General features: G+C 43.6%; 1 protein-coding gene across 1 annotated transcript in view; it reads left to right on the forward strand.

Moving 5' to 3' along the window:
* The window catches only part of LOC148511566 (platelet-activating factor acetylhydrolase 2, cytoplasmic-like), a 54,835-nt gene extending 42,988 nt beyond the window's left edge, over window positions 1-11,847 (forward strand). The window contains exon 10 of the mRNA XM_088442153.1: window positions 11,647-11,847. Within this exon, the coding sequence (XP_088298279.1) occupies window positions 11,647-11,744 (98 nt within the window). The 3' untranslated portion in view covers window positions 11,745-11,847. The remainder of the gene's footprint in view (window positions 1-11,646) is intronic.
* Window positions 11,848-26,650: the final 14,803 nt, after the last annotated feature.

Consider the following 26,650-nt stretch of genomic DNA (forward strand, 5'->3'; position numbering starts at 1 on the left):
TAGTAGCTGGTGATATATCACCAATTCCTGGCACACCCTTATCATACATATCGCACATACATATCAGACTGATTCAGGACAGCATGGAAATCCAGCAATCACTGTCAATATCCTTTCAATGTTCCCTACTTCCACTATCTGGGAAATTTGCTGAGCTGGACTTTGTGTGTGTAAAACACACAAATTGTCAGGGTTGGAAAAAAAAAAAGTTTAAAAAAAAAATTTGGTTTAAACAGTTTTTTTTCTTAAACCAGTTTTTTTGCATTAATGTTAAAATAATAAAAACATGAATCCTGCATTTATATTAATAATGTGAAACATTGCTATGCATTAGAAACCTTGATCCTATGATCCGATAATCTATTGTAAATGTTGCTGCTAGTTTAATATTCATTTGAAAACATTCTTCTTGGTTGCACACGTTTTACAGAATTTTAAATAAAATATTTTAAATATCTTGCAACTTGTCCAGAGGCGACTTAAGAGAGGTGGTGGCTTGTGCGCAGTCTATGTGCAGGCAACGCTTCTCTCGCGTGGTCAGTGCAGATGAGTAGACTCTGGCAAAATGGTTGCTGTGCCTTTTTCCCAGTGATTTGTGCAATGCCAATGAGGGACTCCAGAGAGGTGAGCATACTATATGGGTGCAGGGTTTGGACCCCTTGGACCCAGGGGCCTGTGTGCACCTCATACTCAGCACCCATTATAGATACAGCACTAAACTTGACCTCTCCACTCTGCCCTGTGCTTCTCATTCACGTTTAGGACTTGGCCCAATAAGATTACAGGACAATTTTTCCTGTGGAATTCGTCACTTGTACAACAAAACGTCCCACTACAGTAGTCTCCAAATCTTCAAGCGTTGTTAAAAACTCATATCTTTAGGGAAAATTTCCAAAACTATCTTCTTAACGCCCACTGGCTTTTCTATATGATTACCACCCCTCTACACAATTCACACAAACAACCCTCTCACCCCAAAACCAACTTTATCATATGACCCCACTAAGCACTTTTTCCCATTACAATCTGTCTGGACCAGTGTGCACTGTATGGCACTTTGGCCCTCATTCAGAGCCGCTCGCTAGCGGCCGTACGCTCGTTCCGAGCGATGTTCGCACATCTGCGCATGCGTACGGTTTTTAGTACGCATGCGCAAACCAGTCAGTGCGGCCGAAAATCGTTTGTACGCTATATAGCGAGTGCCTGCTATTTGGAGTGACAGAATGAGGCGTATGTGGGTGGTAACAGGGGAAGGTGTTTGAAAACGGGGGAGTGGAATTCGAACGCAGGCGTGCTTAAAGGTCAAAACGGGCGTTTTAAGGGAGTGCATAATTAATACAGCAGCATCATTGACCACGTCACTTGGTTTTTTTTAACTCAGAACTGCTCGCAAAATAGCGGTTGAAAAAACCAACCACAAGAATAGCGAGCAGTTCATACGCTGTACGATGTACTCGATTAATCTAATAAATAGCGGACATGACGTATGGTGCGAGCGGCCAGGGGGCGTTTTTATCAAATAAACGAGCGTATGTTTTGCTCGCTCGTTCAGACTTAGAGGTGTGAACAGACTGCAATTTGCGAACGGATCATTTGAATAGCCACCCCTTGTTTTTGAACGAACAACCGCAAATAGCGAACGGCTCTGAATCAGGCCCTTAATCTCATGTATGAAACTACCTTTCTCCTATAAAACAAGGCCTGAGCTTTGACGGTCTGTTAATACTAGGGGTGTGCACCGGCCACTTTTCGTGTTTTGTGTTTTGGTTTTGGATCTGGATCTTTCTTCGTGTTTTGGATCTGGATTGGTTTTGCCAAAAACACCCTTCCGTGTTTTGGGTTCTGGGTTTTGTGTTTTGGATCTGTATTTTTTTGAAAAAAAGCATAAAAACAGCTAAAATCACAGAATTTGTAGGTTTTTCTGCTCCTATGCTATTATTAACCTCAATAACCTTAATTTCCACTCATTTCCAGTCTATTCTGAACACCTCACACCTCACAATAGTGTTTTTATGTCCAAAAGGTTGCACCGAGGTAGCTGGATGACTATGCTAAGCGACACGAGTGGGCGGCACAAACACGTGACCCATCTAGGCGTGAAACTGCAGTGGCAGACAGAATGGCAGTTTGAAAAACTAGGCCCCAAACTGTACATAATGCAAAGAAAAAAAAGAGGTGCAAGATGGAATTGTCCTTGGGCCCTCCCACCCACCCTTATGTTGTATAAACAGGACATGCACACTAACAAACCAATCATTTCAGCGCCAGGGTCTGCCACACAACTGTGGCTGAAATGATTGGTTCGTTTGGGCCCCCACAAAACAAGCTGGCAATTAATCTGTCCCTGCACAAACTGACTCTACGGAGGCAAGATGTCATCCTCATCCTCCTCATCCACCGATTCCTCACCCTCTTCAGTGTGTACATCCTCATCCTCACAGAGTATTAATTCGTCCCCGCTGGAACCACAGGTCCCTCTGTACGTTCTGGAGGCTGGTCTCCCTGGAAGAGTTGATAATTCATTTTATGAACATCATCTTCTCCACATTTTGTGGAAGCAACCTTTCGCTGACAAGGTTCCCGGCTGCACTAAACACTCTTTCGGAGTACACACTGGAGGGGGGGCAACTCAGGTAAAATAGAGCCAGTTTGTACAGGGACCTCCAAATTGCTTCTTTTTCCTGCCAGTACAGGTACGGACTGTCTGACATGCCTACTTGGATGCTGTCACCGATGTAATCCTTTAACAGACAGACGCACGCTTGTCGCTGCTGCTTTGAGGATGCAAGTGCGGCTACAGCCCACACAATTCACAAAGACAGAAAAAAAAAGAAGAATATTTTTATTGTTTGTGGAGCGCACTTTGAGGGTTACAAAACCCTTTAACAGACAGACGCACGCTTGTCGCTGCTGCTTTGAGGATGCAAGTGCGGCTACAGCCCACACAATTCACAAAGACAGAAAAAAGAAGAAGAATATTTTTATTGTTTGTGTAGCACACTTTGAGGGTTACACCACCCTTTAACAGACAGACGCACGCTTGTCGCTGCTGCTTTAAGGATGCAGGTGCGGCTACAGCCCACACATTTCACAAAGACCGAAAAAAAAAGAACAATATTTTAATTGTTTGTGTAGCACACTTTGAGGGTGTCACCACCCTTTAACAGACAGACGCACGCTTGTCGCTGCTGCTTTAAGGATGCAGGTGCGGCTACAGCCCACACAATTCACAAAGACAGAAAAAAGAAGAAGAATATTTTTATTGTTTGTGTAGCACACTTTTAGGGTGTCACCACCCTTTAACAGACAGACGCACGCTTGTCGCTGCTGCTTTGAGGATGCAAGTGCGGCTACATCGCACACAAGTCACAAACACATTAAAAAAATTGTTTTTTATTTTTTGGAGCACTTTGAGAGTTACACCACCCTTTAACAGACAGACGCACGCTTGTCGCTGCTGCTTTGAGGATGCAAGTGCGGCTACAGCCCATACAATTCACAAAGACAGAAAAAAAAAGAACAATATTTTTATTGTTTGTGTAGCACACTTTGAGGGTGTCACCACCCTTTAACAGACAGACGCACGCTTGTCGCTGCTGCTTTGAGGACAGTATCATATGCAGTGACAGTAGACTTGTCAGAAATTGTTGGCACGTCCTTCAGTCCGGACCAGATGTCCAAACCAGCCTTGACTTATGACACAGGCGCACGCTTGGCGCTGCTACTATGTTGATGCACGTGCGGCTACATCGCACACAAGTCACAAACACATTAAAAAAATAGTTTTTTATTTTTGGAGCACTTTGAGGGTTACACCACCCTTTAACAGACAGACGCACGCTTGTCGCTGCTGCTTTGAGGATGCAAGTGCGGCTACAGCCCACACAATTCACAAAGACAGAAAAAAAAGAACAATATTTTTATTGTTTGTGTAGCACACTTTGAGGGTGTCACCACCCTTTAACAGACAGACGCACGCTTGTCGCTGCTGCTTTGAGGACAATATCATATGCAGTGACAGTAGACTTGTCAGAAATTGTTGGCACGTCCTTCAGTCCAGACCAGATGTCCAAACCAGCCCTTGACTTATGACACAGGCGCACGCTTAGCGCTGCTACTATGTTGATGCACGTGCGGCTACATCGCACACAAGTCACAAACACTTAAAAAAAATAGTTTTTTATTTTTTGGAGCACTTTGAGGGTTACACCACCCTTTAACAGACAGACGCACGCTTGTCGCTGCTGCTTTGAGGATGCAAGTGCGGCTACAGCACACACAATTCACAAAGACAGAAAAAAGAAGAATATTTTTATTGTTTGTGTAGCACACTTTGAGGGTGTCACCACCCTTTAACAGACAGACGCACGCTTGTCGCTGCTGATTTGAGGATGCAGGTGCGGCTACAGCCCACACATTTCACAAAGACAGAAAAAAAAAGAACAATATTTTTATTGTTTGTGTAGCACACTTTGAGGGTGTCACCACCCTTTAACAGACAGATGCACGCTTGTCGCTGCTGCTTTGAGGATGCAGGTGCGGCTACAGCCCACACATTTCACAAAGACAGAAAAAAAAAGAACAATATTTTTATTGTTTGTGTAGCACACTTTGAGGGTGTCACCACCCTTTAACAGACAGACGCACGCTTGTCGCTGCTGCTTTGAGGATGCAGGTGGAATCTAGACGGGATTTGGAACCGGGGACACACTACCTCCATCAATTGTCTAAATCCCACTGCACTAATGGCGGATACCGGACGCACGTCTAACACCAACATAGCAGTCAAGGCCTCAGTTATACGTTTTGCTTCAGGATGACTGCTGTCGTACTTCATCCTCATCGCTAGGGACTGTTGGAGGGTCAATTGTTTAGTAAAAGTAGTGATGTTCCTACTTCCTCTCTGGGATGATGAACAACTCCCAGCAGCAGCAACAGCACTAGGAGGAAGTGGTTCTTGATCTTTCCCTATTTTATTTTTATCGGAGAAAGTTTGGTCCTCCATTTATGTTATATTGATATATACGTGCGGCTAAAGCACACACAAACACAGAAAATATTTTTTTATTTTTGCTGGAGAGTAGTGCACTTTGTGGGTTACACCACCCTTTAAGAAATGAGCCAGCCGGCTCTTTACTTATGGGACACAGGCGCACGCTTCGCGCTGCTCCTTTGTTGATGCACGTGCAGACACAGTGCACACAAGTCACAAACACAGAAAATATATTTTTTTTTGGTTTGGACTGGAGTGTACTTTGGGGGTTACAGCACCCTTAACGGTCAAGCCAGCCGGCCCTTTACTTATGACACAGGCGCATGCTTGGCACTACTTTGATGATGCACGTGCGGCTACTGCGCACACAATTCACAAACACAGAAAATAATTTTTTTTTTGGTTTGGACTGGAGTGTACTTTCGGGGGTTACAGCACCCTTAACGGTCAAGCCAGCCAGCCCTTTACTTATGACACAGGCGCACGCTTGGCACTACTTTGTTGATGCACGTGCGGCTACTGCGCACACAATTCACAAACACAGAAAATAATTTTTTTTTTAGTTTGGACTGGAGTGTACTTTGGGGGTTACAGCACCCTTTAACGGTCAAGCCAGCCGGCCCTTTACTTATGACACAGGCGCACGCTTGGCACTACTTTGTTGATGCACGTGCGGCTACTGCGCACACAATTCACAAACACAGAAAATAATTTTTTTTTTAGTTTGGACTGGAGTGTACTTTGGGGGTTACAGCACCCTTTAACGGTCAAGCCAGCCGGCCCTTTACTTATGACACAGGCGCACGCTTGGCACTACTTTTTGATGCACGTGCGGCTACTGCGCACACAATTCACAAACACAGAAAATAATTTTTTTTTTAGTTTGGACTGGAGTGTACTTTGGGGGTTACAGCACCCTTTAACGGTCAAGCCAGCCGGCCCTTTACTTATGACACAGGCGCACGCTTGGCACTACTTTGTTGATGCACGTGCGGCTACTGCGCACCCAATTCACAAACACAGAAAATAATTTTTTTTTAGTTTGGACTGGAGTGTACTTTGGGGGTTACAGCACCCTTTAACGGTCAAGCCAGCCGGCCCTTTACTTATGACACAGGCGCACGCTTGGCACTACTTTGTTGATGCACGTGCGGCTACTGCGCACCCAATTCACAAACACAGAAAATAATTTTTTTTTTAGTTTGGACTGGAGTGTACTTTGGGGGTTACAGCACCCTTTAACGGTCAAGCCAGCCGGCCCTTTACTTATAACACAGGCGCACGCTTGGCACTACTTTGTTGATGCACGTGCGGCTACTGCGCACCCAATTCACAAACACAGAAAATAATTTTTTTTTTAGTTTGGACTGGAGTGTACTTTGGGGGTTACAGCACCCTTTAACGGTCAAGCCAGCCGGCCCTTGACTTATGACACAGGCGCACGCTTGGCACTACTTTGTTGATGCACGTGCGGCTACTGCGCACACAATCCACAAACACAGAAAATATTTTTTTTTTGGTTTGGACTGGAGTGTACTTTGGGGGTTACAGCACCCTTTAACGGTCAAGCTAGCCGGCCCTTTACTTATGACACAGGCGCACGCTTGGCACTACTTTGTTGATGCACGTGCGGCTACTGCGCACACAATTCACAAACACAGAAAATAATTTTTTTTTGGTTTGGACTGGAGTGTACTTTCGGGGGTTACAGCACCCTTAACGGTCAAGCCAGCCAGCCCTTTACTTATGACACAGGCGCACGCTTGGCACTACTTTGTTGATGCACGTGCGGCTACTGCGCACACAATTCACAAACACAGAAAATAATTTTTTTTTTAGTTTGGACTGGAGTGTACTTTGGGGGTTACAGCACCCTTTAACGGTCAAGCCAGCCGGCCCTTTACTTATGACACAGGCGCACGCTTGGCACTACTTTGTTGATGCACGTGCGGCTACTGCGCACACAATTCACAAACAAAGAAAATATATTATTTTTTTAGCACTTGGGGGGAGCACCCCTGATGGACAGAGCACCCCGTGGACAACACTACAGCACCCCTTTAGGACTGGGACACTGCACAGGACTTTGGAGTGGACACAGCCCCTTTGGAGAACTGACTGCACAACACAGTCCAGCCAGCCCCTATGGACTTTTGAAGTCGTGGACACAGCCCCTATTAACAACAGCAGCACAGCACAACACAGCCAGCCCCTATGGACTTTGAAGTAGTGGACAACAGCAGCACAGCGCAGCACAGCACAGCACAACACTACTCTGCACTACACTACACTACACTACACAGCCCAGCCAGCCCTAACTCCCACCCTCCCTCTTCACTGTCCACAGCCGAGTGAGAAAATGGCGCCGACGCGGGTACCTTATATAGGATCCAAAACCCGCGAGACTCGGAAGGCGGGATGATGACGTTTTACCTCGATTTCAGATCCGAGTCAGGCGGGAAAAGTCGAGCCTGACTCGGATCGGACTCGGATCGGGGGGGCTCGGGGGGGTTCGGATTTCAGAAATCCGAACCCGCTCACCCCTAGTTAATACCCAGTATTGTTGTTACTATTGTTTTCTTTCTGTCTTGCTTCAGTCTAAGGGCCATAATCAATTAGGAGTGAAAAGTCAGTTGCCAGACTTTTCGCCGTCATCATCGCTTTTCAGAGTGAAAATGTATCGCGCTTGTCCCCGCGTATCCTTGTATTCAATTCGAAATTGGCGAAAACAGGACCCGGCGAAAAGGAAATGAGCGAAAAATGCTGTCATTTTTGGGGAAATCAGGCTGACACCCCCCAAAAGATGCTCTGACATGGGGTTCACTATGGAAACCCCCAAATAGCCCTGCTGCAGGTATTTGGGGTGTTTAAATGGTCTGATTAGCTGCTATTTGCGTCTGTGAAAAAGTGGTGAAGAATAGGATTTAGCAATTTAAAAAAAAAAAATAAGTAGTCCCATCAAATTTGGGGTGCCTGAAAATGGGTGCAAACATATTTTTAAGTGGTTAATGTGAACTTTTAAAAAACTTGAAAAATCCACCTGCCGCAACCACCTGCAAACTAAAAACACCTGGCGCATACTTGGGGACCCCCACTGAGTCTATTTAGCTAGTTTATAGATTAGTCCCCCAACTTTTGTTTTTTTCACCCCCAAAACAAATATAGTTTTTTGGGGTGTCCTGTGGTACTTTTAAAAAAATTTTGACACGCAATACCTTTGGAGGACTGTTGAAGGGGTGCATGGTGGATTTTGAAAGTTTGTAACCAAAACCCCAAGTCTGCACTTTTTCTTGCCGCCTATTCATAGGTGATACTTTTCGCAGGTCCGAATGGACTGACTTTTCGCACCAGCGAAAAGTAAGAACAATTGAATAAAAGCGGCGAAAATTACATAATCAGCTAAAAAGTATCACCAATAACGGCTTTTCGCTGGCAATTGAAGGGGTAAATTTACTAAGATTCGAGTTTGGTCGAGATGATAATCTCAGGTGAGTTCAGGCATGTTTTTCATCTGGCAAATTTACTAGAGGCAAACTCGGGGGAGTTTGGTAGAGAGTTCTTTTTAATCTCACATTTGTAAAACTCAGGTGAGATTGCAAACTCGAATCTTCTCACCATGAAAAAGATGCAGTTTGCAAATTTACTAAGATTCGAGATTTCAATCTCGGGTGAGATTAGAGCAAACTCGGAGAGAAATTGAAGTTTTAAACACTCACCCTCCTGATCTGCAAGTTTGCCAGAAACATACACAGATCATTGTTATTTGTGTATGTTTCTGCATGTGTAGTTAATGTATAATGTTTTTTTTTTGTTTTTTTTTAAATGACATAGGGTCCCCCCCAAAAGCCATAACCAGTCCCAGACTGCTCAGCCAGTCCTGGTTCCACAAAATACAGGGAACAAAACGAGTAGGGTTCCCCCGTAATTTAGGAACTAGCACCTGGCTGCAGGGCCAGTGCTGGTTTTAAATATAGGGGAGAAAAACTTGCATAGGGGTCACCCTATATTTAAAACCAGCACCGGACCCAAACCGATCGGGGTGTAATGCCAGGAGACCCTATCACCGGGGGTCACTTCTTAGTAACTTTTGTGAGTTTAAAAACGGGAAAATCACCCGAGATTCGGCGGTGCAAATCGAGATAAAAAAAAAAACTCAACCAAACTTGAATCTTAGTAAATTTACCCCTAATACCCTTCCTTTGTTCAGTTCTAAATATATACCCAGCTACAATGCACTGATAGATCCTTTCAACTCTGAAATGGCAACCTCTGCATTTTACAGTCTTGAAGCGCAGGCTGAAAACTATATATTTTTATGTTTTTTTTCTATTTAACTTAATACATTATAGAGTAAAATAGTTATGCATATTGTGTACTCCATGTAATTACATGTTTGGAAACTTAATTAATGTAAATGTAATTTGCATGTAGCCACTGGCTCTCAAGGAGTGGCAGTCTTAAAGTTATGGGAATTGGTGAGTAAAGGTTTATGGTTACATTTATATAAACTTATGTACTTCAAGCTGACATTTGTGCTATTCAATTAGCCCCCATTTTTTGCACCCAAAAAAATATACATTTTTCGGGGCGAAAACACATAGAATCTGTGATAAGTTCACGTACCTATATGTTTTTAATGCTGGCATCATGAAAACATGCTATTTATTGGGGGGGGGGAGTTCTGAACCTGCAAAGGTCCCGAGAAAAACCTCGATAATAGCTGCTAGGGGGCCAGGCTTTGGGGCTAATTGAATAGCCCAAGGAGTCCATTATCTTGCTGTATTTTACCGCAAGTAATTGAATTCCCCCCTATTTCTGGAAACCCTCTATGGATATGAACTGATTTTTGCTGGTTGGCAGGAGGGAGGGAGCCATAGACAGAAGACTCAATACAGTTGGTCATCCAAACATAGTAGGAAAGGTTAGTTCTATATACCCTCTACTAGGGAGTGTGTTTAACAAATAATTACAGATAATGGGCTTGATTCTAAGTGGCATGCAAAGTAGCTGTAGCTGCGGGGAGCCACGGAATCCAGTTATTCTACCTTATGCTAGTGTGAGAATCTGTAGGGCTAATGCAGGGGTTAGTGCGTCTGCAAGCAGAAACCTGTGCTGCCCATTGATTTTACACCAGTTGCTACAGTCGTCTTAATCAGTATCAGCACTTGCACCAGCCACATGCTAGGGGCAAGATATCTGTCAGAAGCAGGCTCCCCTTCCCTGTATGCATGATTCAGAGTTGCACTGAGCTTTTTATACATGTCCCCAAATCTCCCTTGACACTCCCTCAAGACAGGGCGATTCCGTGCTCTCGCATAGTAGCCACGTAGTTTCCTTCCTGAAAGGCCCAATTTCATGGAGAGACAGATCCGGCCAAGTTCCGTACATCTCAAAATAGGACTGACATAAACAAACATGCGTAAAAACACATCTGCGCATGCACTGTATGCAAAACTCACCATTTGCGCTTGTGCACAGAGGGCCTGATTCAGATGCGGTCGCTCTGACAGAGCGCTCGCTGTGAATCAGGGCCGGGTTTTTTTTTTTTATAACTGCCTCCTGACCGCTCGCATAGCTGTGGGTGACCACCCACAGCTACAGCGAGCGGCCATGATGATGGTCGCGATGGTCAAGACTATCGCGACCATCGGCCTTGCGACGAGACCCTTGTGGTAGGGTCTCGTGGCCACAAGACCCAGAGAGATTTCGGCTCTAACAGAGCCGGAATCTCTCCAATGACATTGTGATGTCAGTGGGGCTGCCCCCAAACGACAGGCGTTCTCATGGGAACGCCTCCGTTTGTGAAGCCACCCCCCTTGCCCACCCACCAAAGGGGGCGAGCTGTCACTCAATATCGACAGCTCGCCCCCTTTTTTTGCGAGACCCCGAGCGACGGAGTGCCCGTCACTAGCCGGGTCTCGCGCATGCGCACGACGGAGCCGGCTCCGTTGTGCACATGCGCTGTGGGCCACCATCGACCCGGTTGCGAGCGCTCAGCGCTTTTGTCCGGGTCTGAATCAGGCCCTGAGATCCGTCTAACTCAATATCAGTATGAGGGTTGTATTTGCAAAATAGCCCCACAGGATTTGTTTTTCACATTTAGCCCTCCAAAACTTATCAATGGGAAGTAATCTATTAAATTGGTGATTTTTTTCCACTCATGCAAAGAAATATCTTTTGTCAAATTTTCTGTGATTTTTTTTTCATTGGTTTTTCTCATTTTCTTTCCGTGTTTTTAAGCTGAATACTTTTTTCTTTTCATCTTCTTCTTTGTCTCCCTGTGTGTCAAAACTGTATAATTTTCAGGTTTTAAAGGAAAATACAATATAATTACTATGTGTAGATATTTAATTAAAACATGATTAAAATGTTAATTACATTTTTTTTATTTCATTTTCCATAAGGTATTTATAGAGTATATTAAAATAAAATAATTACTTTTAGTTGTGTATTTGACACCAATGCAATATATAATTTAATAAGGCTATTAAAATACAATATATATTCTAAAAAAAATCCATTGCTTATGTGTAAGACATATTTTACTGATGGTTTGCAATGGAAGTGTCTCTGTTCTGTTGTGTCATTTTGTTTATACTGTCTTGCTCTCTGTCATGTCATTCAGCTACAGTTGTTGTTTTTGTCTTTGTCAGATCTGGATGGAGATGTCCCTAAATTGGAAGATCTGAGTGAAGCAATCCAAGCACAAATCATTCCAGGCTTTCCAATAATAAATTCCAGCAAACTTTGACATCACTACAGGAATATTCCTTAAGATACCTAAAATAGATGAGGGCCTGGTTCATGGGAAAAACAATAATAAAATGGCGCTTTGTTGTCACAATAAGAGGGCCTTGTGTTAGAATAAAAGCACCACTGTTGATAAAAAATGTGACTCCGTTATTGTGTGAGTTCAGTGTTCTTTGAGCTTTTTCACAGAGGAGGCTGCTGGGTGCACTAGCGCTGCTGTTATTGCTGTGACAGTAGCGCGCTCTGAAGAGGATAAACTGTAATGTGTAAGTGCCAAACATAGAACATCATCAATTGTGCAAGAGGCTTACATAACAACTAGAAGGGAGTGGGGAGCTTATACTTCAAAAGAATCAGGGGTGGTGAATTCATTCTCATCTAGCTACTGACAATCTTTAAAAACAAAACCGTGCTGCTACTGTAATGCTAAAAATAGATGCTTTGCCATCATTTGTTATAAATTGATATCAGTAAAAAAAAGTAATTTCTAAGTAGTTAATTGCTGAGTCACTCAGGTATACATTATGTAATAAATACAAATGGCAGACATCAGTAGCTTATCTTTTTTACAGAGTGCACACACTCAGAAATAAAATGTTTTGGTGCAATATGCAGATAAAACAATTACCATAATACAGTGGCGTCACAAAGGTGCTGCACCCAGGTGTCACCCGCCGATAGGTGACACCAAAGTGCCGACTCCCACTCAGTGACAGGAGCCGGGTGCTGCACTGTAGCTTTACGTGCAGCACTCAGCTACTGACACAGTGAGAGAGCCGGCACTGCAAATACACTGGTCCCCGAGGGCAGTCCGCACCTCCGGTACCCCCGGAGAGACTAAAACGGGGAGTTCGGGATGCGTGGCCACACCCCCTTATGCTGAGGCCACGCCCTTTTTAGGCTTTAAACGCTATACTAGTCAGCGTAGTGGAGGGACGCCACTGCCCTAATACATTGAATTCTCAGTGATTTGGTATAACATTTCTTCTAATCGCTTTCATTTTCACAAAAATCCTGTTTCAAAGCACCATTCCAAAAACACTCATTTTGTTTCAAGAGAATTAGTTCAGGTAGTAACCCATATGGTGTGTAATTACTTCTAACTAATACAAAGTGGCTTTCCCAAGCTCTGTCCAATGAGTGCAAAGCTGCACTGTATTGATTAGAAGCAAACAGGCCATACAGAACAAGCTATTATTATTAGAGATGAGCAGGTTCGGATTACAGAGTTCCGAACCCACCCGAATTTAGCATAACTGAGTCGGATCCAAGCAGGCTTGGAGTTTCCCTCCTTACTCGGATCTCGAAACCGAGGCAAAACGATAGAGTCTGAAATCTCGTAGATCGCGAGCCTTCGACTCTATGATCAATGTAGTATGTAGTATAATCTTCTGTGTGTGCTCGTGGGTGTTAGGCTTAACCGCAGTAGCGGAAAAGAGCCAGCCAGCAACGCACATTGCAACAATCTTGTGCTGCCCGACTACTGTCTTGCTCCAAAAAAAAAACAATAAAAGTGTCTTATATTTTTTTCTTCTGTGTGTGCTCGTGGGTGTTAGGCTTAACTGCAGGAACGCACAAGAGCCAGCCAGCAACGCACGTTGCAACAGCCTTGTGCTGCCCGACTCCAGTCGTGATCAATTGGTGCTCTGGGCCCAAGTTTTTCTGGAGCTGACAAAAAATATAAATCATCATTTGTCTTTTTTTCTAATATTTTTGTGTGCGCGCATGACTACACGTGTGTGAATTTTTTAACTGCAACTTGGCTACACCATTGGTGATTGTGACACTGTGTCAAGACTTCAGAAAATAAGGAGGGCTGTCACATGACAGGAGAGCAAGGCCAAGAACCACCTGTTGTAGCTTCCGCCAGCAGTGCAATGCCGTCAACTTCCTCATCCTCTAGGAAGGCCCATGCCCCAGGGCTTAAGTCACGCCATCGAAATGGTAAAGCAAGTTTTACTGAAGTTAAGAAAAAAAATGTAAAGGATATTTGACTTTAGATAAACAAAAAATTGGCAATATGCCATTCACTACACGAAGTGGAAAGGAAAGGAAAAGGCCTTGGCCTTTTTACTTTATGAAGAAGACTGATGAGCCCTTCTGCTTGTAGTAGTGGTCCAATTAAAAGTTGTTAAGACAGCTCAGGGAAAACCAACTGTGTGCCCTGAGAAATCGAAATCACAAATCCCCGAGGAGAGTGCAAGTGTGTCCGCAGTTGCCATGTGTGAGCCCGACCTAAATACTAGTGTACTGGAGGATCCTCCAAGTTCCAACATTTGTGTGCCCTATGTAAATGTTGGGAAGGGCAGTCAACATCTTGCAGATGTAGTCATAGAGGATGCTTCTGTGAAATTGCACATGGAGGAGGAGGATTTTTTGGTAGTTGAAGGTGCTAAGAATGATGAGGATGTTGATGATGAAGATGTTGGTGGTGAGAATGTTGATCCCGAGGATGTCCTTTGTGTAAATAAGGCAACAGCTGTTGCCCATGGTTTGAAAAAGCCAAATCCCATTGTTGTCATGCCGGGACTAAAGACAAAAAAATCTACTTCTCAAGTGTGGAATTATTTCCATCCTGATCCGGACAACAGTTGTCAAGCCATATGTGCCCGTTGCCATGCAAGAGTGAGTAGAGAGAGGGACCTAAACCACCTAGGAACCTCCTCCTTGTTACGTCACTTGGAGCGCATTCATCAAATATCAAAGTGTATGTCGCCAAGTTCCAAAACTCAAAACGTAACAAGTCCTGTGTCACCTAACTGCTCCCTCTCTGTGAGATCCAAGTGCCTTCAATCTCCAACACCAACACCTGCATCATCAACATCTTCATTCGTCATCGGAAGTAGTCCTGCTGCATCCAATGTAGGTATTCAAAGCATGATTAACTCCTCTCCTATCCGTGATTCCTCAGAAGGATCCTTGATGACTACGCCTGTTGCTGCTGCTGTTGCTGTCAGTGGATCTTCATCCCAGAAGGGGACCAGGAAGAAGACTACTTGTAGTGTATCCTCCAAAAAACAATTTACTGTCAAACAATCATTTGCAAGGGCAAACAAGTATGACAGCAATCACCCATTTGCACAGCAGATTACTGACACCATAACAGCTATGCTGGTATTAGATGTGTGTCCAGTATCCATCATTACTGCAATGGGTTTTCAACTGTTTTCAACAGTGTCCTCGCTACCAGATCCCTTCCAGATTCCACTTTGCTAGAACAGCAATTCCAAGTCTGTAAAGGACATTAAAAAAAACCTATGTGGACAAGTGGGACAGGGCAAACTAAGGATTACATGACTGTGACAATCCACTGGGTAGGTATATTGCCTACAACAGCAGCAGCAGCAACATCTCCCAAAAGACAGCTGATACAGAGGCAGGCTACTCTTTGTATAACTGGTTTCACTAAGAAGCATACCACTGAGAACCTCTTAGAAAAACTCAGGGAAATCATTGCTAAATGACTTACCCTACTTGGACTCTCCTCGGGATTTGTGATTTCGGACAATGCCACCAATATTGTTAGAGCATTACATGTGGGCGAATTCCAACATGTCCCATGTTTTGCTCACACAATTAATTTGCTGGTGTAACATTTTTTAAAAAGTGACACGGTCATACAGGAGATGCTCTCGGTGGCCCGCAAAATATCCGGACACTTTAGACATTCGGTGACCGCTTGTTGAAGATTGCATGACCAGCAGGTACTGTTAAATTTGCCCTTCCATCAGCTGAAGCAAGAGGTAGTAACTCAGTGGAATTCTACCCTCTATATGCTTCAGCAGATGGAGGAACAGCAAAGGGCCATCCAGGCCTATACAATGGACTATGACATAGGCCATGGAGGGGGAATGCACCTTACTCAAGCACAGTGGAGATTAATTTCCATGTTGTGCAAGGTTCTCAAGCCCTTTGAATTTTCCACACATGAAGTTAACATCCCCTCATCAGACTTTTGCAAAAACAGCTGGAGAAACTGAAGGAGGACCTGAAATGGAGCAATTGTGCAAAGTTTGTCGGACTGGTGGATCAAGCCCTTGATTCACTTCACCAGGATCCAAGAGCCATTATTCTATTGAAATCTGAGAAATATATTTTGGCCCCATTCTGGATCCTAGGTTTAAGTCCTACCTTGTAAGTTTTTTTCCAACAGACCAAAATCTAAAACTATGCAAAGAGCTGTTGGTCAAAAAATTGCCAGCTGCAGCCGCAGCTGCATGTGAACTGCCTTCATCTCCTTCAGTTTCAACAGCTGCGAGGAAAAAACTCAATTTTCCTTACAAAATGCCTGCTGGTCATGCAGATCGTTCACCAAAAAAATGACATCTGGTCGGGCCTGAGAGAACTGCCTACTAGTGACATGTCTTCTACCGTGACTATGTGTGATACAGTTTCCATTCACAGAATGGTGGAGGACTGTTTCAGAGATAACATCCTAATAGACATGTCAGACAGTCCCTTTCAGTACTGGCAGGAAAAAGAGGCAATTTGGAGTCCCATACACAAACTGGCTTTGCATTACTTAAGTTGCCCACCCTCCAATGTGTACTCTGAAAGAGTTTTCAGTGCAGCTGGCAACCTTGTCAGTGATCGGCGGAGGAGGTTACTTCCTCAAAATGTGGAAAAGATGATGTTCATTAACATGAATTACAAATTCCACGAGGAAGACCTCTACCAACAATTATACCAAAAAATTACAGAGGCGCCTATGGTGGATTCCAGAGGGGACGAACTAATATTGTGTGAAGGAGAGGATGTACACACTGATGGAGATGGTGAGGATGAGGATGAGGACAACTTGTAATGTAAAGCCAGTTTGTGTATGGGATCAGTTTGTTTTCTGGGGCGTCCAAACAAAACAATCATTTCTGCCACAATTGGCAGTCCTTGTCACTGAAATGATTGGCTTGTTAAACTGTCCTGTATCGTATACAACATAGGGGTGGGTGGGAGGGCCCAAGGACTATTCCATCTTGCACCTTTTTCCCTTCCATTATGTGTTGGTTGGGGCATTGCTGCCTGACATTTTAAATTAATGTTATGGTTGGTTTAGGAACCAATGAATTGTTTTTAAATTCATTTATGATCAATTTAACAGCCAGGGGCTGCACCCAATGAATTGTTTTTTAATTAATTTATGATCAATTTAACTGCCAGGGGCTGCACCCAATGAATTGTTTTTTAATTCATTTATGATCAATTTTACACCTGGCTGTCACTGTCATCGGTGTAGCTGTGCAGGGGTGCTGTGCTCCTGTCTGTTGAGAGGCTGCTGTGAAAAATAATAAATAAACAATTTTTTTGTGTGTGTGTCAGCCACACCTGTCATCAGCATAGCTGCACAGGGGTGCTGTGCTGCTGTCTGTCAAGAGGCTGCATGAATATTGCAATGAAAACTTTTTTTTTAAGTTATTTGGTTACAAAAAGTTTTTCTTTTTAATCTTAAACATACCAGAAATGTTATCCTAACAGCTTATAAAGTTATATGCTCTAAAAAACTAAAGCCTATTTTTGTAACAAAATAAAGCCTAATTCTGCCAAAGGAAAGACTGACACCATGGCTAAACATAAGAGTCACCTTCTGGATGTGAATGGTCTCATTTGCATGGGGAAAACCCAAGCCTCAGATGAGATAAATCTCAGCCAATAGACAACATTGAAATCACCATTAAAATGTCACAATGGAAGACTACAGTGTGGAGAATCTTTCTTCACAGTCAGGAGAGGCCTCAGAGAACATGAAAAAAAGATGCTCTAGGTGCTGAACTTCAAGGGATTTCTCCATTATGTTCTGCAGTGTGGAAAGGTTTCATTCACATGTTTTCTATAAAGCAGTTCAAAGTTACAGCCTTCAAAGTGGCTGGCTATAACACCCACCTTTGCCAGGAATTACCAAAGATTATTACAAGCAAAGGATTAATCTGTCTGGGAATTCATGGATCATATTTGGCCTGAATGCACTAAGACATCCAGTGATTCTGTGTTCTACAGCCCACTTTATTCGTACCTGAATCACAAACTGAAATATGGAATAGTAAGCACAGACAACATGGAGGCCTTTGTTATTCCGCTGCCTGCATGCCAACCAATACCTCCCAGACTACACCCACTGGGGAGACCAGGTCTTGATAAAGACCATCCCCATCTGTTGCTAGGCCTTCTTCTTCCAAACCATCCATGCTGGACTTCCTGTCCAAAAAGGGTTAGCAGGGTACAGAAAGAGGAGCTAGTTGTCCCCAATAACATTTTTTTTCTTCTATCATAGATGATGTGGAGAGATAAGAGCTTCAGATGTTGGAAGTACAGGGGCTCCCACCTATTTGGCTTCCCTCCAGAGAAAAGAGCTCTGTTCCTCAAGAAGTGTCTATGCCTGAGCTGATAGGTAGTTAGTCTCTGTCTGTTGGTAAACACCCTTCAGGAGATGGCAACCCAGAATAACAACAACTATAATAATGTGTCCACTGATAACCAGCTGGATACCTTAACAGCAACATACCCCATATGGCCAACTCATAACATGACACCCAGTTTGTAGCCTCCTCTTCCTTATGACACTAATTCAGTCGCTATGGTTGATCAATCAGCCATGTGTGGTCCACCCAATTTTTGGCCTTCCACATTCTAACATTCACATATCTAAGAAGTGGACAGTGGGAACAATGGCAATTTGAAGGCCACTAACTAACTCTGTATTTTTTAATGTCCCTGTACAGGTTGGAAAATTCCGTTACAGAACAGAAGGTTTGCAAAGGATTATTTAAGTCAATTGTTTATTTATTTTTGAAAAGCACGCTTGTCCCCTTCTAGGATGAAAAAATCAACTCCCAGCAAGCAGGCATGGTGCTCAAGAAAGACACAACGTAATACTTAAACCTTAGGTCTGAAATGTTGCATTTGCTGCTCTATTCCGCTTGTTCGCAATATATCTCATATGGTTATGTGGACAGTGGGAACAACGGCAGTTTGAAGGCCACTAACTAACTTATGTCCCTCTACAGGTTGGGAAATGCCTTTATAGAAGATTTGCATTATTTAAGTCAATTGTTTATTTATTTTGGAAAGCATGCTTCCTGGTCACCTTGTGAGCTGTGAAGTGATCAAAATTGACTGGAAATGAGTGGAAATAAATGTTATTGAGGTTATTAATACTGTAGGAACAAAAAAAGGGCAATTTTATGTGATTTTAGCTGGTTTTTAAATTTTTGAAGAAAAAATCCAGATCCAATGAGGTTTTGGCAAAACCAATCCAGATCCAAAACAAGGGGAGATCCAGATCCAAAATTAAAACCAAACCAGGGTCGGCGCACATCTCTAATTATTATTAATAAGGTTTATTTTTTTTTCTGCATGGATTAAAAGTCGGGAGTGAAAAGAGGATACAGATGCATGGGCTTTTGCATTACCTCTATGGAATCTTGCAATAGCATAAGGTAGCAAATTAGGCTTCTGCAGCTGCCAGTAAATGCAGCCACTGCGTGCAATGCAGAATCAGCAGCCAAGCCTTTAAAATGTCCTTTTGTCACTTCCTAAAATTATTTGCGCATTGCATAATATGTTACATAATTTGCTTAATAAAAGATGAAGTCTTTGCATCTTTATACCAGAAATCACATACAGACAGGCAGATTACAGGAGCCAGCAGTGATGCAGAGCACTTCCAGTAACAATCTGAGGTCAGGGACAGGCAGCATTTAAGGAAAGGTCCAATAAAGAATCCAGGATAAGGACAGGAAGTGGGTAAGAGTAGGTCCAGTAACAGACTATGGTCAGGACAGGAAATAAGCAGAATCCAGATGACAAGAGGGTAAGATTACAAAAAAATATCACACCATCAACAAACTGGGTCAGATTAAACTATTGCCAGCCCAGGAGCCTTAAAAAGCCTGTGGAATCAATAGAAGAGAGTCTTGAGGTTCAGCCTCTGAAATACACGATCAAAGAACTAAGCCACTGTGCTGTTCCCTGCAGCAGAAATTAAGTCATTGCCAGCAAATTGCAGAGGAGCCAGGAAAGCAGAAAAATAAATGGCTGAATGATTCCAGCACCTGCTGCCTAGGCCTAGCAGTGGCCTGAATATTGTGGCATCCACTGCAAATCATCACATGCCCCATTCTTTGAGGGAGTTTCAAGTGAACCAAATACCAAGGCTCTTTCTTAAGCAGGTGCACATGTAGATTCTATACTGGAACCCATAACCTATCTTCAGGTCCAAACACATTCCAACGTCCATAATCTTTTTGAGACAACGTTTACTAAGATTGAAGATGATCTCACTGATCCTGGCCCAAAACACCCTAGAATGATACATCATCTTGATCAAAGCACTGTGAAGGGTCCAGGGAATCTTTATTGATTGTGGCAAACTCAGCTGAAAGAAGGCCAAATTTAACTTCTTGCTAATCTTAAAAAGTTAGAGAAAAAGGAAATCGGTCAATCACATATTGATACCCTCAATGCAAAATGTAGCTAAAATGTAATTATTTTAGTGGATGTCTGCAACCAACTACAAAAGTATACACAGAAACACAGAGAAAGGTAGTGTTAAGGTGAAACAAATCCCAATGTATAAATAAAATATAATTTTTATTAGTCACATTAAAAATGCATAACTAATGTGTTAAAAATAATAATAAAATGAATATATAGGCAGTTTAAAAATATATGAATATGTGATTAAAAATTAATGGTCTAACACTGCGAATGTCATACAATGAATGCCTGTTATAATTATCTATAGTGATGTTGTATGAATATACTTATCTACAGTAATATCTCAAAGGCTGGTTTTGCCTTTAAAATGATTGCTACTTTATAAATACGGGATGACTCGCAGGAGTGCCCGCAGGGGCACCAGATCGCACCCTGGGCCTGATTCAGCAGTGGACAGAATTGCAAAGCCACATACAGGCAGCTTTGCAATTCCATCCTTGCTAAAATGCAAATGCAGCAGGAGGTGTCTGACACCTCCTGCTGCATCTTTGATCCCTGCATTATGATGTTGGATGAATCTGGTCAATGGAAGCAGATCCTGGCCTTGCAACTCCCGAAAAACAGGAGCAACATGCCCCCATTTCTGGGAACACAGGCCATGCCCTCCCCAGCACTGCCCCGTAAACGCCTCTGTCAGTCAATCAAGCAAAGGGGTCTGCATGCGATCTTGCAGGACCCATTCCGCATATGCACAGAATGGGTCATGCGCACATGCAGATTGCCTATGATCGAGAATCTGCAATCTGCACACTTGCATGCACTGCTGAATCAGGCACCCGTTTACGAAAGCCCCAATATCTATATTTTACTGCCTATATGTACATTTTATTCACTTGTCAGTGGCCGCTCCAGAGGTGGGGCTGCAGCGCAGTCCAAAATTCAAATAGGGGAGCACACAACTGCCATTCCAAATGCTTCCAAACATAGATGGCTGGGACTCACTGGCAGTTGGTGTGGTTCCCCTATTTGAATTTTGGACTGTACTGCAGCCCCACCCTTGGAGCCGCCACTGCAAGTTCTGACTAATAAAAGTTACATATTTTCGATTAGTGCACCTTAACACATTGCTCTGTGTTTCTGTGTAATCTTAAAAGGTCCAATATACTTAGGCCCAAGTATAACAGATGGTTGTTGCTAGTGGACATTGAAGTTTTGAGTGAGAGGTGGTTCCCAGAGATGAGGCAAGGTGTAATGTGGCAGGGTGGAATTGTCCCACATTTGAAGAAAGTGTTAACCCTCTGTGGTTACGGAAAGAACCACACCCTGTCTTCAATTAAGAGGAGTTATAGTATACAGTATAAACGTGATTGTATGGGAAATCCAGGGGAGAGATAGGAGGGTGTGAACCTTTGGCACCCCTTTGTGTACTGAATGTAGCATACCCTGACCGACCATGTTGCTGTTCTCCTGTGATGCTGTATTACTGTGTTCCTGAATTGCTGTTTGTACTCCTGTGTAAGGAGCTATTGCACTCGCTATACCTTTTCATTGGAATAAAAGCCTAATTGTTTTGAAGCACTTCAGTCTCAGGTGGTCGTCTGACTCTACCCTATACAAGTTTTGTGTTAGAAGTAGTATCAGGTGGAGGGTCCGGTTCCAAGTAGCAGGACTTTCATTAGGAAAGATCAGTTCTCCGTATGGAAATTGACCGGGGCAGAATTGTCGCTGAAGCAGTTGTGATGGTCCAATACTTCCTAATATGCAGGTCAAGGATAATGTGCAGGCTTTCCACACCACTTTTGAAAGGTTTGCTACCTTTCATGCCTGGTCCAAAGATTACTGTCCTATATGGATGGTATGCGTTCGGCATCCTGGCAGGAGGGTTAGGGTAGGGAGAGGGGGAGGGTTAGCACACCAACCAACAAGTGTTGGTATGTTAACCCTGTCGGTATCCAGACGTCAGGATTCTGACCGCCAGGATCCCGACTGTCTGTCTTTCATACCGATTCCATATGGATCATCCAGCTGTTAAAGGAGGAGGCCCAAGACCGCTCTCCAGAGGATGCAAAGGTTTACGACTGAGTGAAGGCTGTCATCTTGGACCACTTTGCCCTCTTGGTGTGTCTGAAACCTGCCCTGTCCTTTTATACATTTACTTGTACAAGTGGGAGACAGACTTGTTAAGGGATTGGTGGACTCTCACTCTGCTACTACCCTGTACAAAGCACATGCTTTCCACAGAGTGTTACCCCATGTGCTCGTTTGCATCTGCTGTGTGCACAGGGATGTTCAGGCCTGTCCTACAGCTATGGTCCCTTTGATTATCAGAGAAAAGACTTCCAAATTGCATGTGAGTGTGTGTCTGTGGTCATCAGCCACTGTGTTAGTAGGTCATGATTGGCCTTACATTTGGGCTCCTGTCTTGCCTAAGTAACAGGTGCCTGCCCAGATACCCACAGTGACACTTGGAGAGATATTTTTTCTTTGCCCAGGATTTGTTTTTGTCTCTGGTAAAGTCCTCTAAAACCCAGAAACAAAATAGGAGGGATCTCACAGATTGGCTTACTCGTGCAGTTTTGGTAGGACAAAAGTTGGTTCCACATAACACTACTGCTCATACTGTGCATACTAATGCTGATGTTCCTGCCCATGCTAATGTGCCTATGATTCATGATTTAACCAACCATGATACTCTGCCTATAGATGCTGATATGCCTTGAAATGCTAATGTGCCTGCTAATGCTGATCTGCCTAAGCATAATAATGAGCCTATTAATACTGAGATGCTTAGGAATTCTAATGTGTCTAGAAGCCATGTGGGTGTCCATGGTCAGGCCACTATCCATGACCGCAGGAGTAGTGATGATACTGTTGAAGTACAGATAAGGGATATCAATGAAGAGGTGTTGTGTCTGTCCTGCGGCTCCCGGTTTGAGAACCAGTATTATATACTGATCATTCTTTTTGAAAAAGTCAGCTTTGTGTCTGAGAAACGTGTTAAGGACTTTACAGTATCTACCTGTTTCCACTGGAATCCCAGTCACCCTTGAACCATGCCATTGTACCCTGCCTCCTTTTTATATTCACTTACCAGTGCACAGACACTCCATGCTACAATCCGTCTGGATCGGTATCTGAAGTCCGGCGACGTTACACAGCAAGGAGACAGCAATGGTGTCAGGTTGTGGCCTAGGATTGGCTGTTACATACCTCAGCGCCGGCATCCCCTGACCTCTCGAGCAGTCAGGCGCCAGTTGCGGTGACGAGTGACACGCTGAGGATTATACCTAGGGTCTGCTAGGACATCCATGTGCTCGCTCCGTGATTTGGTTCCTGCGGTCACCGTCATGGACAGTCTACATCACCTGATTAGCCCTTTACCCAACAGCAGCATTGGTTGCTGTCAGCTGACACTATCCTCCAATGGACTGCAACCTTAGGGTATTTAGCCGGGCTCTAGACAGCAGGAAGTTGCCTGTACAACGTTGTTACTTCCAGTGTATACTAGCTGTTGCAGCGTTTCAAGTTCCAAGCTCCTTTCTTCCAGCGATACTATCCTAGGGGCCTATTTATCATGTTAATTATCGGGGTCTGAACGTACCCCAATAATTACGATCCTTACTCGCCGCGGCTGCCGGAGCAATTTATCATAGCTCCGGCATGGTGACAGCTGATGCGAAATCAACTGCCCCCGTCCCCTGTCGGAGCAGTGACAGGAGTGCACATGCGTGACCTACAGGTCACACATGCGCACAAGAGCCCCGACGTCTGGTGAAAGGAGTCGGACAGAGGAGGAGGGATCCAAAAGTATCCCTCTTCACAACCCCGACATTCTTCTCATAGGGAACGAATGGGTTGCGATGCCGGAGCAGGAGCATTCGCCATCTAAAGATGGTGAATGCTCCAGCAGTCAAGCACCGAAAATATTATATTTTTGGAGCTTTATGAATACTGTCCGCATATTAGTGTATGGGGAGAGTGGGCCATTTTGCGAGAGGAAGGTAAGTAGGAGACATCTGTGATATCTCCTGCTTTACCGTCTTGATGAATGGCACGATAACTTAATTTTCACAATTGCAGGTGATGATGACTAGGCGCCCTAGTGTTTACCCACCATGTGGGTGTGTACTCAGTACCTTACCCGAGTGCTATTTCCGAAGTGTCATCCTCCTGTGACAGTCTGTGTCTGGAACCATAGTGTATGTACTCAGTACGTCATCCAAGTTCAATCTCCTAGTGTCATCCTCCTGTGCCAGTTCTGCATCTGAAGTCACAGTGTGTGTACTTAGTTCATCATCTAAGTACAATCTCCTAGTACCATTCTCCTGTGCCAGCCCTGCGTCTGGATCAACAGGGTGTGTACCCAGCACATCCCCCAAGTGAAAAACTTCCAGTATCATTCTCCTGTGCTTTCCCTGTAATAGTGTTCTTCCATTTCCCACTTGTGCCGGATACCTGACCAAAGGGCCGCGACCTGCTTGCTGGGTGCAGCTTAAACCCAAATCCCGCTTGGAGGGTCACTGGTGAACACCTCCCACTAAGTTATACTCTGCGCCTTTGGTTAGGTCTATTCAACATCCTCCACTTGTGGATGAGGAAGGCATATATCCAGGCCCAAGTAGGATAAATGGTTTTATTTACGGTATCTAAAAAGGGTATTTATAAAATATTACTTAAAGGATATGTAGTACATACAATAGTACTGGTAAAAGTAAAAGGTGTTCAACATAGAACTGTATATGCTTATAGCATGTTCATGTAAAAATGACAGGGTTGTATATTAGACAGACATAAACCAGTGTCCCTATATACATAAATTATATAATTACAATTGAAACCTGAATGATGGGTAAATAAAAACCATATACATAATATACAGTGCAGTAGTGAATATCCAATGCAATGTCTCTACATGGACCATATGAACACTGCAGACGATAGTGACATGGATTGATGATATAATATAATTTAACAACAATGATGTAGATTGTGCAATGAAATATGTGGGCAAAGAGTCCTTTACCATGAATGGTTCACAACAATGAGGTGTCTTAAGATAATGTCCAAGTCTGCTTGTCACCTCATGGCTCCTTTCTGAGGAAAGGTTAGCAGGTTAATTCCCCAAATGTTTGTGCAAGAAAGTCACCTTCTACCTCCGTGTTGGTGTTTACAAAGATGGGTCCTTTGACCTGTATTGCCTCCGTGCAGTAGCTCACCGGGTCCTGTCAAAGATGTTGGATGTCCTCGGGGGGTCCCGTCGCGTAGCAGCCGGATTGATGACAGTCTTCGATTGCTGTGTAGGGGTAGTTCATCATTTTATATTTACTATTTGAGTCAAAGTGGCATACTAAAGCCACATGTATTCAAGGAAGCATTAGGATCGAGATTAACACAGGAATCTCAATATTTTATGAGAAACCATCCTATTATTAGCTTGCAGTTTAAGAGCGCACCAGACCACACACATATCTATTTCATATATCCAGGCCTCTCGCCACCAATTCTCTTTTCAACCTGGTTCCACGTCTTCCAATACTTCTACAGAGGACCACCATAGCCAGAACATGACAAACGGTTTGATGCTGGAGTCCAGACTCTCTGGCCCGGTACCCTGGTCAGCGCTCATGTCTGCTGTCATATGCATCCCTCTGACTCCAGCGTTGTACCTCCTCCCCCTCATTGCTGCTTTACTCTGCTACTGTCTGTTCAGCTAGATTCAGTGAGCTGGAATTAATTTCTTAATAGGCTCCATCTCCCCTCACTGGATATCTGTTGTTTAAACATATCCAGGTATTTTGGAACTCTCACTGCAGGATTTCTTCATCCAGAGTGTATTTATTAGAGATGTGCGCCGACCCCTTGTTTTGGTTTTGGATCTGGATCTCCCCTGGTTTTGGATCTGGATTGGTTTTGCCAAACCTCACCTCCGTGTTTTGTTTTCATGTTTTGGTTTTGGATCTGGATTTTTTCTAAAAAAATATAAAAAAAGAGCTAAAATCACATAAAATGGGCCTTTTTTGTTCCTACAGTATTAATAACCTCAATAACATTTATTTCCACTCGTTTCCAGTCAATTTTGACCACCTCACAGCTCACAAGGGGACCAGGAAGTGTGCTTTCCAATAATAAATAAACAAATGACTTAACTAAAGCTTTGCAAAACTTCCATAAACTGGCATTTCCAAACCTGTAGAGGGACATTAAAAAAAACATAGTTCAAACTGCCGTTGTTCCCACTGTCCATATATTGTGAACAAGCAGAACTGAGCAGCAAATGCAACATTTCTGACCTAAGGTTTAAGTATTACGCTGTGCGGCTGCGCCATGCCTGCTTGCTGGCATTTTTTTTTTCATCCCAGAAGAGGACCAGGAAGTGTGCTTTCCAAAAATAAATCTTCTGTTCTGTAACAGAATTTTTCCAACCTGTAAAGGGACATTAAAAAAAACAGTGGCCCTGATTCAGAGCCGGACGCTCTG

This window comes from Taudactylus pleione, unplaced genomic scaffold (assembly GCF_031769625.1).
Source record: "Taudactylus pleione unplaced genomic scaffold, aTauple2 ptg000305l, whole genome shotgun sequence".
NCBI lineage: Eukaryota > Metazoa > Chordata > Amphibia > Anura > Myobatrachidae > Taudactylus > Taudactylus pleione.